This window comes from Pseudochaenichthys georgianus, chromosome 7, assembly GCF_902827115.2.
Source record: "Pseudochaenichthys georgianus chromosome 7, fPseGeo1.2, whole genome shotgun sequence".
NCBI lineage: Eukaryota > Metazoa > Chordata > Actinopteri > Perciformes > Channichthyidae > Pseudochaenichthys > Pseudochaenichthys georgianus.
In genome coordinates this window covers 24,759,258-24,771,063 of record NC_047509.1, presented here as the reverse complement: position 1 = coordinate 24,771,063, position 11,806 = coordinate 24,759,258, and the positions used below count along the sequence as shown (strand labels likewise).

At 38.7% G+C, this 11,806-nt stretch overlaps 1 protein-coding gene across 1 annotated transcript; it reads right to left on the bottom strand.

Annotated features, from left to right (window-relative positions):
• Nucleotides 1–121: 121 nt before the first annotated feature.
• znf362b (zinc finger protein 362b) lies at nucleotides 122–9,439 on the bottom strand. The gene is given in 11 exon segments (XM_034087889.2): nucleotides 122–2,337; nucleotides 3,417–3,575; nucleotides 3,659–3,737; nucleotides 4,417–4,641; nucleotides 5,155–5,473; nucleotides 6,463–6,567; nucleotides 7,041–7,296; nucleotides 7,568–7,631; nucleotides 9,109–9,142; nucleotides 9,145–9,250; nucleotides 9,252–9,439. Coding segments are annotated over 11 exon segments (1,551 nt in total). The 5' UTR covers nucleotides 9,339–9,439; the 3' UTR covers nucleotides 122–2,220.
• Nucleotides 9,440–11,806: the final 2,367 nt, after the last annotated feature.

Sequence of the window (11,806 nt, the reverse complement as noted above, 5' to 3'; positions counted from 1 at the left end):
TTCATAAATAAAAAAAAATGCATAAAAACTGTAATGTTTGATTTTTTTCCCCCTCCATTCCATCCTGCTCTCTTAAAAACACAGATTCAAAACACATCTTAGTAAAAACCAACCAATCTGATGAATTTATAACAGTCTGTTTATTAAACAAGGTAAAGATACAAAGCTTTTTTTCCTTTTTTAAACATTGATAACCTTAGTTTAACTCCTCAATCTTGGCTGTGCATATTTAGTTGTCTAGAAACTGTATATGAAACCACAATGCAAGACAGGAAAAAGTGTAATAAATCTACGCAATATCTTTTCATAGAGAACATGGGTTAAACAGTTATCATACAGGTTACAGCTCAGGAACTCCATGCGGAAGGAAAAAAATGAAAATGCTTACACGACTGAATACTGCAGAACACAATACAGAGTAATGGAAATGGGATGATAAAACAGTTAAGGCTTACATGTAAATAACTGATATAAAACATGAATATTAATAACATATGGGTAGACTAAAATAATTACAGTTAATACATAAACTTTTACAAAACCCAAACAAGAGCATGTTTATGAAAACTAAAAAATAGGTACTATAAATGAGTAACATGTTTTACAGTACAGCAACATGTACATTTTCCCATTATCTCAAAAGAGAGAGTAAGTTGAAGAGGCAGGGTCTGTTGTTGGCGTAAATGTCTGTTTTCAGGCCAGTGGCTTGAGTAATACGTTTTTATTCTTTTGAAAACATACTATATACTGTATATGTATTTTACATTATTCTCAGTTCCATGTCAGACGTAACATCTAGCTGTAGCACCTTTTTCTGCAGTGCCCTGACGAATACAGGGTACTCTATTAGTACCGTCCAGAGGTTAAAGTTACAGTAAAAATACAGCAAACAATACTGTGTACAATAAAAAGAATACTAAAGGAGAAAATAACCTCAAAAGGAGAAGTATCAGCTCCACATGAACTCATAACATAGGCCTATGGAATATGACTTATACTGCAGTTCATTCCAAATGGGTAAAGCTTATTTAAGATTTAAAAAAAAAAGGATGTAACTGGGTTAGAGTAGCTGTACAATAACTTCACATTTTGGTCCAATGTTTGGGTTTTAAAATTGACCACTCAAGTAAAATTTGATTTCACCTGAAGAGGGTTTAAAAGTAGAGCTGGCACTGGTACATGTGCAATTTATTCAACCTTTTTAAAACTACAAAAATAATAGTCAAAGCTTAACGGAGTAGAGAAAGCAGACACACTATAACAAGAATAGCTTTCTCTTAAAACCTCAACAAGGTTCATATATGGCACTAGTTAACTGGACGCGAGGAAAACACAATTTAAAAGCAGTGTTTGATCATACGTTATATGATCATAAAGGTGCCGTAAAGATGAATATGGAGTGAAAGATTTTGGAATTTAAAAAAAACATTCATCCTTCTTCCCTTCCATGTTGCTCTACTTTTTGCCTCGCCAAGTCAATAATGCAACTTCTTAATACAATCATTAAATGTTATAATTGTCATCTACCGATTGCCTTCCTCAAATTTAGATGACCCTGTAAATGTGTACTTGCACAAATATGTGAGTAAAAAACAAAGAAAGTAAAAAAAAAGACTGTATTTTATACACAGTCAGTGCTCTTAGCTGCCACAAGTAATGCCCTTTGGCATTTTTCCATCCAAACAAGATTGATACAATTTGAGCAAAAACCACAAGGCCTAAAAGTGCTTTAAGATTATCTTTGGATGTCTCCAGAATACACCCAGCAAACATGTTTTTCTATTCTCTCAATTCTCTATAAAGGGCAAATATCATCTGGCACATTTTGGAAACCCATTTCATGGAAGAGGAAAAAAGAAAAGTAAAGGAACCTAAAACTAAAACATTTCTGATGGCCAATGCATCCGGCAGTTTACATGACGCTTACGAAAGTGCTTATTAAATCTGACGCAAGACATTCTTTGCCTCTCGATCCTCCGGACAACATCTAGCTGTATTTTTTTTTATACATTCACAAAATAACGCTGTGCTCATTTTTGACAGACAGCCTGTGTCGAGATGGATCATGGAGGCAGCCTGTTTACTGAATCTAGCACTGAATGCTTATGTCAGCTGTCATAATGCTAATGTAAGCCTTATGTAGATGGCTGTGGGTGCATGGCCTCATAAGCTCCAGCCTAACATAGACTTTGAATCCGACCTGCTGCCGAGCGGGGGGGCTCAGATGAGGGAGATGCGGATGGGGATGTTGGTGGAGTCGGTCCTCTGAGGCGACTGGTGGCTCACTAGGTGCTCCACCACCGTGTGTTTGGACATGTGCTTCATAAGGTAGGTCTCCTACAAAACACAAGAAAACACACCAAATGGGCCAAGTTAAGTCAATGACATTAATGAAAATAAACATTTTTGCTTAGGCAAGGCAAGTTTATTTATATAGCACCTTTCAACGGAAGGCATTTCAAAGTGCTTTACAAAAATACAAGACATTAAGAGCATTAAGAAATAGTGCAGCAGAAACACGTTATAAAATGACATTTAAAAACAGTCATTAAAAAGCAAAGATAATAAAAAAACACATAAAACATGAATAACACAGGTATATATAATACATGAATAAACCTGTCTATCAAAGCCTCCCGAGACCTTTTTACATTTCCCAGAAACTTCCTTTTCTTTTTTAGATTCCCTGAATCTAGTATTTTAAACAAATTTCTTTTTAGACAACGAGGATCGAGGGCTTTCAACCTATTTTTGATTCCCAGAATCTGGACTTTAAACCTTTTCGATTCTCAGAATCAGGATTCTAAACCTATAGAAATGTCTTTAAGCCTCCCGGAGAAAAAGGATACAGTGCATTGTACAAACATTTCATCTGTAAATGACATTTGACCCTTATAATTCCTCATAAACTAAGACATATTATAGTCTAAGACATCACTCAGTAAATAAATCAAGATGTCCAAACTGTAGCACACTTCTACCTTGGAGAGAGCTAAAGTAAACACATTAGAATTGGCGAAATAAGCTTTTATTGTGTTTTGTTTGAAATTAAACCTGTCCTGCATAAATGTAACATGGTTGAGAAGCACTCTCTGTAAGGAGCATAAGCAAAAGCTTTTTTTTTTTTAAACCCACAGATACTAATATTACTTACTAAAAGATGAAAACAGGCAACATTTATCATTTTAGAAGCTAGGTCTAGCACGTTGTTGGCATTTAGCTGGATTTTTTGAGTAAGAACAAGTTGAAGTGCTGACTATGACAAACAGGAAACGCAGCTAGTTTCAGGCGAAGTCAGGCCGAGTGTTATCAAAGGCCATCATCTCCTCAGTTGATATAGAGTTAGACAGAAGGCCACAACTGGAATACCCTGACATACATCAAATCAACAAACTCATAACCTGTGGTCTACTCACTGAGGTGTATGCCCGGCCACACATGCTACAGCAGTAGGCCTTAGCGTTTTTGATGGCGTGCGCTGACAAGTGGATCTGCAACGATGCTGAGTCTGAGTAGGCACGGTAGCAGTTAGGACATTTATACGGCTTGTCTTTATTGTGCTGCCTCTGGTGAGACTGTTGGGAGGAAACAGAGAAAATCTGTTAATTGTAACATCGTTCTACTTGTTGTATTATCAACTGTGTGACCATGTACTGACCTGGAGGTTAGACAGCTGGGTAAAAGCCTTTTCACATCCGGGGTGAGCACATTTATAAGGCCTATCGCCAGTGTGGATTCTGTGGCAGAAGAAGCAGAAACATTTTAGATTTGTAATGACTTTCACAACAGACTCTATAAATCCCAAGGCACGACTTAAAGATCTCCCATCATGCTATTTTTAGGCATATATTACGTTTCTCAGATATATACAAATATATTAAAAACATGTCTATGATGTGTTTTGCTCAAAATACCAAACTGTTTACTACAAGGTGAGTTCCTTTTTTTATTTCCTACTTTTTTACACATACTCTCTTCTGTACAGGTGAGCTCTGAGTGTTAGCGATGGTTGCTAATGTAAACAAACACCATATTACTTCCAAAACACGTACCGCATTGTTTCTGATAGCGACGTTTCTTAGAGATTTGGGTACGGAGGAAAAGAGAGAGGGTTTTATTTTCTGTCGCTTTGTGAGTTACCTGACACACCGGGGACACATATTTATGTATAAAAGACATACAAAAGTAATTTTTGCATGATAGGAGACCTTTAAAACATCTCATACTCAGTAAGAGAAAACCAGAGCCACAGAAATAAAAAGAAGTGTGAAAACACAAGAAAATACCCACTTCAAAATGCTGTTGTAGAATAGTATCTGAGTGTAGCATAGTAAGTTAGCGGTAGCTGCTAAACGGCTATTACTTTCCCTCACACTAGCTTGACCTCTGCTGCTTTGTGTTCACAGAAGCACCGACCTGGTGTGCTGCTGCAGGTGTGACAGCTGACGGAAGGAGTTCTCGCAGTAGGAGCAGTGGTACGGTTTGATGCCCAGGTGGATGCGCAGGTGCTGGGACAGGTAGGAGGCGTTGGCGAACGTCTTGGAGCAGTGGGGACACTTGTGTGGTTTAGCCTCCGTGTGGGTCTTGGAGTGAATCTGCATATCCGACTTGGTGAGGAAGGTGAGCGGGCATATTTTGCATCTTGGGGATGAAACAAGGACACATGAAACGTGATCAGATCAGGTTCATTTAGTCAACATCGTATAGAAATAGAGGTTCAAAGAGTAAGAACATTAATGTTTTGATGTATTAAACCACTGCTGTCTCAACACCAAAACCACTTTAGTCCTTTTCTAGACAATAAAACCAAAATATGACCAATTCTGAATCATCATTGAAATCCAAACTAGCACTTTGTCCCAATCATAGTAAGCAAGTATAGCATATTCAAGATCAGTTTACAGTCCACTGAGGGAAACATTCATCCAATCAGGTTAAAGATAGTTTTGTTATGATGTCTCAAAGGAGCACATCCCAATCACCTACATTTGACTTAGGACTAAACTTGTCTCAAGCAAATGTCTATTGGTCTATTGTCGACCACAATTCAATTTGGCGATTTGCTTTAAAAGGCCAGTGCTGAAAGAAAAATATCCTCCTCCCTGTAATGCAGTAAAACCGTAAAGACAACAGCAGCAACTTCCTGTGCCCTACCTGTAGATTTTTCCCTCTTTGGGCGCTATGGTGAAACAGCCTTGGTCGGCGAGGATGGGGTAGGGCACCACCAGCAGGGGACCAGTCGCATTTTCAGCTTTGATCTTCTTCCGTCCCCGGGGTGTTTTGGGTGGGGGGCCCAACAGACAAGCCAGGCCGCCTATCTTCATGTGCTCCATGCCAGGACCGCTAGCCAGCCCTGAGATGATGTTGATCGACGGAGAGCAACCCAGACGGTTCTGGCTGCTGGAGGTAGGGGTCGTGGGGGTCAGAGCCTCGGAGGTGCTGTGGCTGTCTTGTCTGGATAATGGAGCCAGGCCTGTGGAAATGGAAACCACAACTGTTTTAACACCTAGCAACACACTACATTTGGCTGTTCAGATAAACATTTTATATCACACCTACATTTTTAACGACATTTGAAAGCAAGCAACAGTTTGAATTTTTTAATGTGCAGCTAATCCAAAGAGCTATTGGTTTCCATTTGTTTCCACAGTGATGCACGAAGCATTTGACAGCTTTAGTTACTTTAAAGATTTAGATTAATAATAGAAAAGATAAACTAAATTAATTGATTGTATTTTTATAGGCTATGATAAACTTTATTGAACCCTGCTGAAATTCACCAGCTATACCGCAATAAATATATCAAATAACAACATTCTTATTTTCTTAATTGTTGAATACATTAATGCATCAGTAGTTATACTTCATTCAAGAATGCATGATGGTTTGTAACAAATGTGCTACAACTTGCAAAACCACTGGTATGGCGGTGTAACATGATATCCATCCACCTGCCATTCATTCATTCTGAGATATGTTCGGTTGTTTTAATTCTCATAAACTCACTGATGGTTATACCGTTTAATGGTATGTTTTCCTGAAATGTATGGGTATATATTCTTTGTATTTAATTGTATTTTTTAGTATTGCCAATGCTCAGCCTGCTGGAGATACAAACTATGTGTTTATCTTCCCACTTCAAACCTCAGGAACCATTTAATAAATAGTCTTATTTGAGAGTTTGCACACCTTTATTCTAACAAACTAAATACACAATCAAAAATATCTCACCATTTATGTATGCTGACTATCTAATGCACTCTTAATGTTAGTTCAGTAAACGTACTTTACGTCTTATTTATGGTAAGTCTATTGTAATTTACCAGCAACATGTGAGTATCCTTGTCTACTGAGACAGTTTCACAGAATGACAGAACACGCTGCTGTTTGATTTGAACGACAGCAGATAGTGATGTTACTTCCTATTGTCAACAGACCACAGAGACCACCTGACTGCAGTACCTGAGCGATGGTTGAGCCGGAGCTGTTGCTCGGTGAGCTGCCTCATGTGCCAGTCCTCCCACAATCCTTTGGCCTTCACCCCTGACTTGTCGTCCATATTGCCATCTGGAAGATGTCAGGTGAAGGCATTTTAATCGGTCCAAAGTAAATTGTTTCTTGATATAGACAGACATGATCAACACACTGTATAAAGGTCTGCAGATACAACACAATGGGAAGTGAACAATAATTGTCTAATAGAGATTGTCAACAACGCAAAATCTGAGGTCCTTATGCTAAATTATTTCATAAATAATAATAAACCACAGGCCATATGGTTTGACATTTTTTAATACCTGGGCCAATATAGTCACATAACAGCAATTATTCCAAAAATGATGTACGATATAATGCTGTCTTGATACAACCAGCATTACATGGACATACGATTTTTTTTAAAACAAAAATGTATGATCAAGAATAACATAAAGAAGACAGAAAATCTGACCATGACAACTTTCACGCTTGCCAGTTTATGTTACTTATTCTAACACAATTGGAAAGTAACCGTCCTAATAACAGCAGAGTAAAGACTGTACCTTGTCCGGAGCTGGAGGTAGGGCGAGCATGCAGAGCGATGTCCGGCTGTCCGGAGCCCTGCTGCTGCGAGTGGTGGCCCGGCACCTGCTGGAGCTTCTGCAGTGACATGATGTGCTGAGCGCTGCCATCCGGGGACGAGCTTTGCAGCAGCAGAGACTGCTGGGAAGGGCTGGAGGTAGGAGGCAGGTGCAAGGGTCTGATCTTCTCGGCCATCAGTTGCTCCTTGATCTTGTTAATGAGCACCATGTTATCCAGCTGAAAGGGTTAAAGGGTCATGCTCAATAGAACAACCACCGTGTGTGAAAGTCATTCATAGCCCGAAAAACACATCCGGGGGTTAGGAAACACTGACCAGTAGCCCATAGTACATGCTCAATTATTGTTTTTATATCTACAAGTTAAACAAACAATGACAGATCCTTACTTTAAGAATGTGTTTCACTGAAAGGCTGATAAAACATTCACACATGGAAACAGTTTGCAGTTGAAAATGAAATGTAGTTTTTACAAATGTGAATGGACTTACCTGGCCAGGCATGGATGGAGGTGGCGGCCAGAAATACGGGTTGTTAAATCGAGGCTCCGCCATCCTGAAATTAATCAAATGTATTTTAGTCACAGGGGTGGGGTGGGTAACACACAGCTGTAATTGTTATGTAAGCTATGGGTTTTGTGAACTTTTAGAACTTAAATAAATCAAATAATTTGGTAAAAAATACATTGAATAAAGACTTTATAAGTGAAAACATAAGACAATTTAACATATTTTATAAAAAAAATTATAGTTTGAAAATAAATCTACAAATAAATGTCTTAATTCAATGTACACTAATTAGATGTTTCTTTATTTTACTGACATGACATCTCATAGTCTCCCTCAACAGTTAAGAAGATCAAACTTTATTCCCAGAGGAGGACCTTGAGACTTTGAAAAGTGCTCAATGTAATAAATCCACCTCTCTTTACACTTCTTTGACACAAATGTAATTTCATAGATTATAAAAGATGTTAAGGAACTGTTTTGACATTAAAGATAGTGTATTTATTAAAAAGAAAATCCTAATATAGCCATGTTCATTTATAAACTTATTATAACAGTGTGGGAAGTTGCTATGATACATTTGTGTAAATAACTCGGTGTGTAAGTTAGGCCTACAGTGCGAGACTTTCACCTTTTAAGTTTACACAGGTCAAACATCAAAATGCCACTTAGAAATATGAAGTCACTTAAAGAGACAGCGGTGTGTGTGACACAGCCTAGCCGATTAACGTGGACATTTTGCCCCTCTATTCCTTTTGTCAGAGAGAGGAATCCTAAAAATAAGTGAACGTCGCTTTAAATGTGCAGATAAACGCAATGTTTTAAAGAAACAACTTAGCATTGTTTGACTTTTGGGACATGGCTGCAGCCTGAAAGCATCTCAGCCCTCGGACTGAAATAGGGTTTTTTGCCGTTCGACCCTCCCGGTGCGATTCAGACATTCTCAGACAGTTTTCTTTAAACATTTCCAGACAAAAGAGAAACAAAAATGGCAGCCTTATTTTTATAAGGCGGGACGCCATATTCTGCAGACCCCAAAAATGTAGGATCGTGAACATCTGATCGCGAGGAGTTTGTTGGGGGGAATAAGCGAGGCGAGGCGGACACAAAGGTGTGTTTATCATGTCAAAGGCATGAATGATTGTTTACGGCGAATTGCAGGTTTGAATAGCCCGGCCTCCCCACCTCCTAAAAAAAACTGACACTTCCTACAACAACCATGCCCTGCAAAAACAGTACGGAAACGGGAAAGATGCAGCTCGACCCAAACAGCACATCGATTAAAAACAACCGTAGCACCGCGTTAAGGTCAAAATGTAACCGGCGCACAATGCCCTTCCTCCCGAAAGACGCTGTGCCATCCTAACCAAATTTCACTTTTAGGGCTGCTTTTTTTACATTCTGCAACTTTTGGACGAATCAAAGGACAGCAATTGCGATGTGTGCAAAATGCACGCATTTAGGAGGCTATCGGTTATGAGATGAATGCACAGCAGTGAATACACGAAAAACACATGCACAATTACCTTGTGTCCAGATTGCAGATATTGTCTTGCGAGTACAGCTATAATATAAAAGCTTCTTTCTGCCTGCCTCCAGTCGGACCACCGCTTCCGGGTCGCTTTGTTCACTTCTGGGTGCTGCTGCTGCGAGCTCCGTACAGTACACACACAGAGGGGAATATTGTGCTAATGTTGCTGTGGATTTTAACACGGTGACCTACTTTGTTCACGTTTAACGGACAGCGTGCATGCATGATTTTAATAACGTTATTTCAGCGCATGTTTGTGTCGGATTTAGCAGATCACATCCGCAGGGCTGGAAGTAGCACAGCCTAAAATAGCAACGCTACAATGTACTATACTCCATTCCAAAGAAAAGTACTGTATCCAAAACGTCACTCAAGTCAAGCTACGTTACCGACTATTGATTGTAGCAAGATAAAAAAGAAACATTTATAAAATAACGGCCCATTTCAGAGCGTTACATGCATCACATAAAAAATGCATCACATATACTGTAAACCCATCTTCATCATTATGTGTTATATGTGACATTTTACTATATTATTATAGGCCTGCTATAAATAAAACTCCCAGTCAGATAAATACAGGGAAGACACGAATGTAATGTTTCTCAAATGTAAGTGAAAAAAAGTAGAAGTATTTAAAACTTAAATGCACCTGTATCCCAATCTGAGTCAAAGCCATGACTCCATAGAAAAAGTTGATTTGATATTTCACTTGATATTACCAGACGTATCATTAATAAAATGTTACAACAATGAATTACATACAAAACAAATAAACAATACTTTAAATACAAACTATTGACCAAAACAGGATTGAAACAGAGTTGTTTTAATGTGTTGTTACTTGCTTCATTTGACAATTTAGTCATATAACGGAAGTTTTTCCTTGTACGATGTGAGGGTCTAAGGACAGAGGGTGTCGTATTGTCATACTGATATTCTGTACACACTGTGAAGACCACTGAGACAAATGTAACATTTGTGATATTGGGCTATATAAATAAACATTGATTGATTGATAACAGTGTTATAATTAGGTTTAATGTAGCTTGGACATGTGTTACGTCTAAACCTCCATATAACAAAAGTCACGCTTCTATGAGGATGGTTTCATATGATTCATTTGTATGTTAATACATCTGAATCCAAGTGTACTACTACATTTCCCCCCCAGATGTTGACATAGGTCCAGTGCAATTTCAGTGTTCCATGACATGAATAGGATTTTCTTTTGAAGATATTATTTAAGGTTGAATAAAACTAGATTTTTGTCAACTATTTTAGGCATCAGTTAAAAAAGAGGCTCCAATAATATATTTGTGCAAGTTTCCATAGTCATTCATTTAGCCTGCTGTTACACGTTATGTCTTGCATATACATTATATTTTATAAGCTTTAAGACACATATATATATATATAATAAGACAAAGACTATGATTTTATTTCTGTTAACTTGCACCCATACACAGCTGTTTTAATAGTCCTAAAAATATCAACACGTTGTATTGTGTGTTTAAAGTAGGGCTGTCAAGTTAACGCGTTAATAACGCGTTAACGCAAAAAAAAATTAACGCCACTAATTATTTTAACGCGATTAACGCATGTGTATTTTTTGTCCTCGGCCGCCCCGTAGTTTCAGAGCGCATCGAGTTTAAAATAGAGAGGCGAAGTCCCTCCCTTTCCGGGAGCCTCCATGGGACCCCGGAAGCGTAAAATTATACATTGAAGTCAATGGAGAGAGAAAAGTTATCTTTTGATCCCGTTTGAATTGTGCCACGAATGACACATATGATGTTTGTCAATTTAAAAGAATATTTTGCAAGTCAAAAAAATTAAAATGTGTCGTAAAACTGTGAAGTTACACATTTTTTTGTGTGAAACCGCTGAGTGAACTACAGGTCTCTCGTCTCGCACAATACGCGTCACCATCACAAAGATGGCCGTCACGTTAGCAAATTTCACCTGTTTCTTTCAGAATGAGAATAAAAGTATAAAACGAGGTGACTACAAGTCTGGACACGTTGAGAGCTGTACATACACGAAAGGGGAGTTAGTCGGTTCTGTAAGAGCAGCGGGACCGGCTTTACAAGATGTTGGTGAGTAATATGAGTGCAATGTGTAACGTTAATGTCAGCTAGCTAACATTAGCTAACAAGGTACACTAACGTGTTTTGTTTCAGTAACTAGTGTTCTCCTTTAGAACTTCGTGGTCTGTGTGTGCTGTGGATAACATTAGTGTTCACAAGAACAAGGTAAACTCCCGTGTTTTGTTTTAGTTGCTCTTCAGATTGAAGCGGCCTATACAGGATATTCTATACTGTATGTGTGATCTCCTTTTACATCTCGATGTGTCATTTGAGTTTATTTGCTGTGTGTAGATTCAAGGATTTTGGTGACATGAACATGACCATCGCGGAGGCAGTCCAGTTACCATCCTTCTGTCTCCGTGAGGAGGGTGGGTCATATATCACCCATACTGGCACCAGGTCCAAGGGCAGCTGCACATCACAGACCGGAGTCTCTGCTACTTTGTTGTGTGGACCACGAAGGAGGCGATCATCATCCTCATCCCCAAAGACCCTGCATGGCATGGAAATCTCCTCCTCCTGGAACAATTCCACACCCAGCATATGCTCCCTGTGTTGGCCAGTAGAGAGGAGGACATTTAAATAAACATACTCTTAACACCCTCA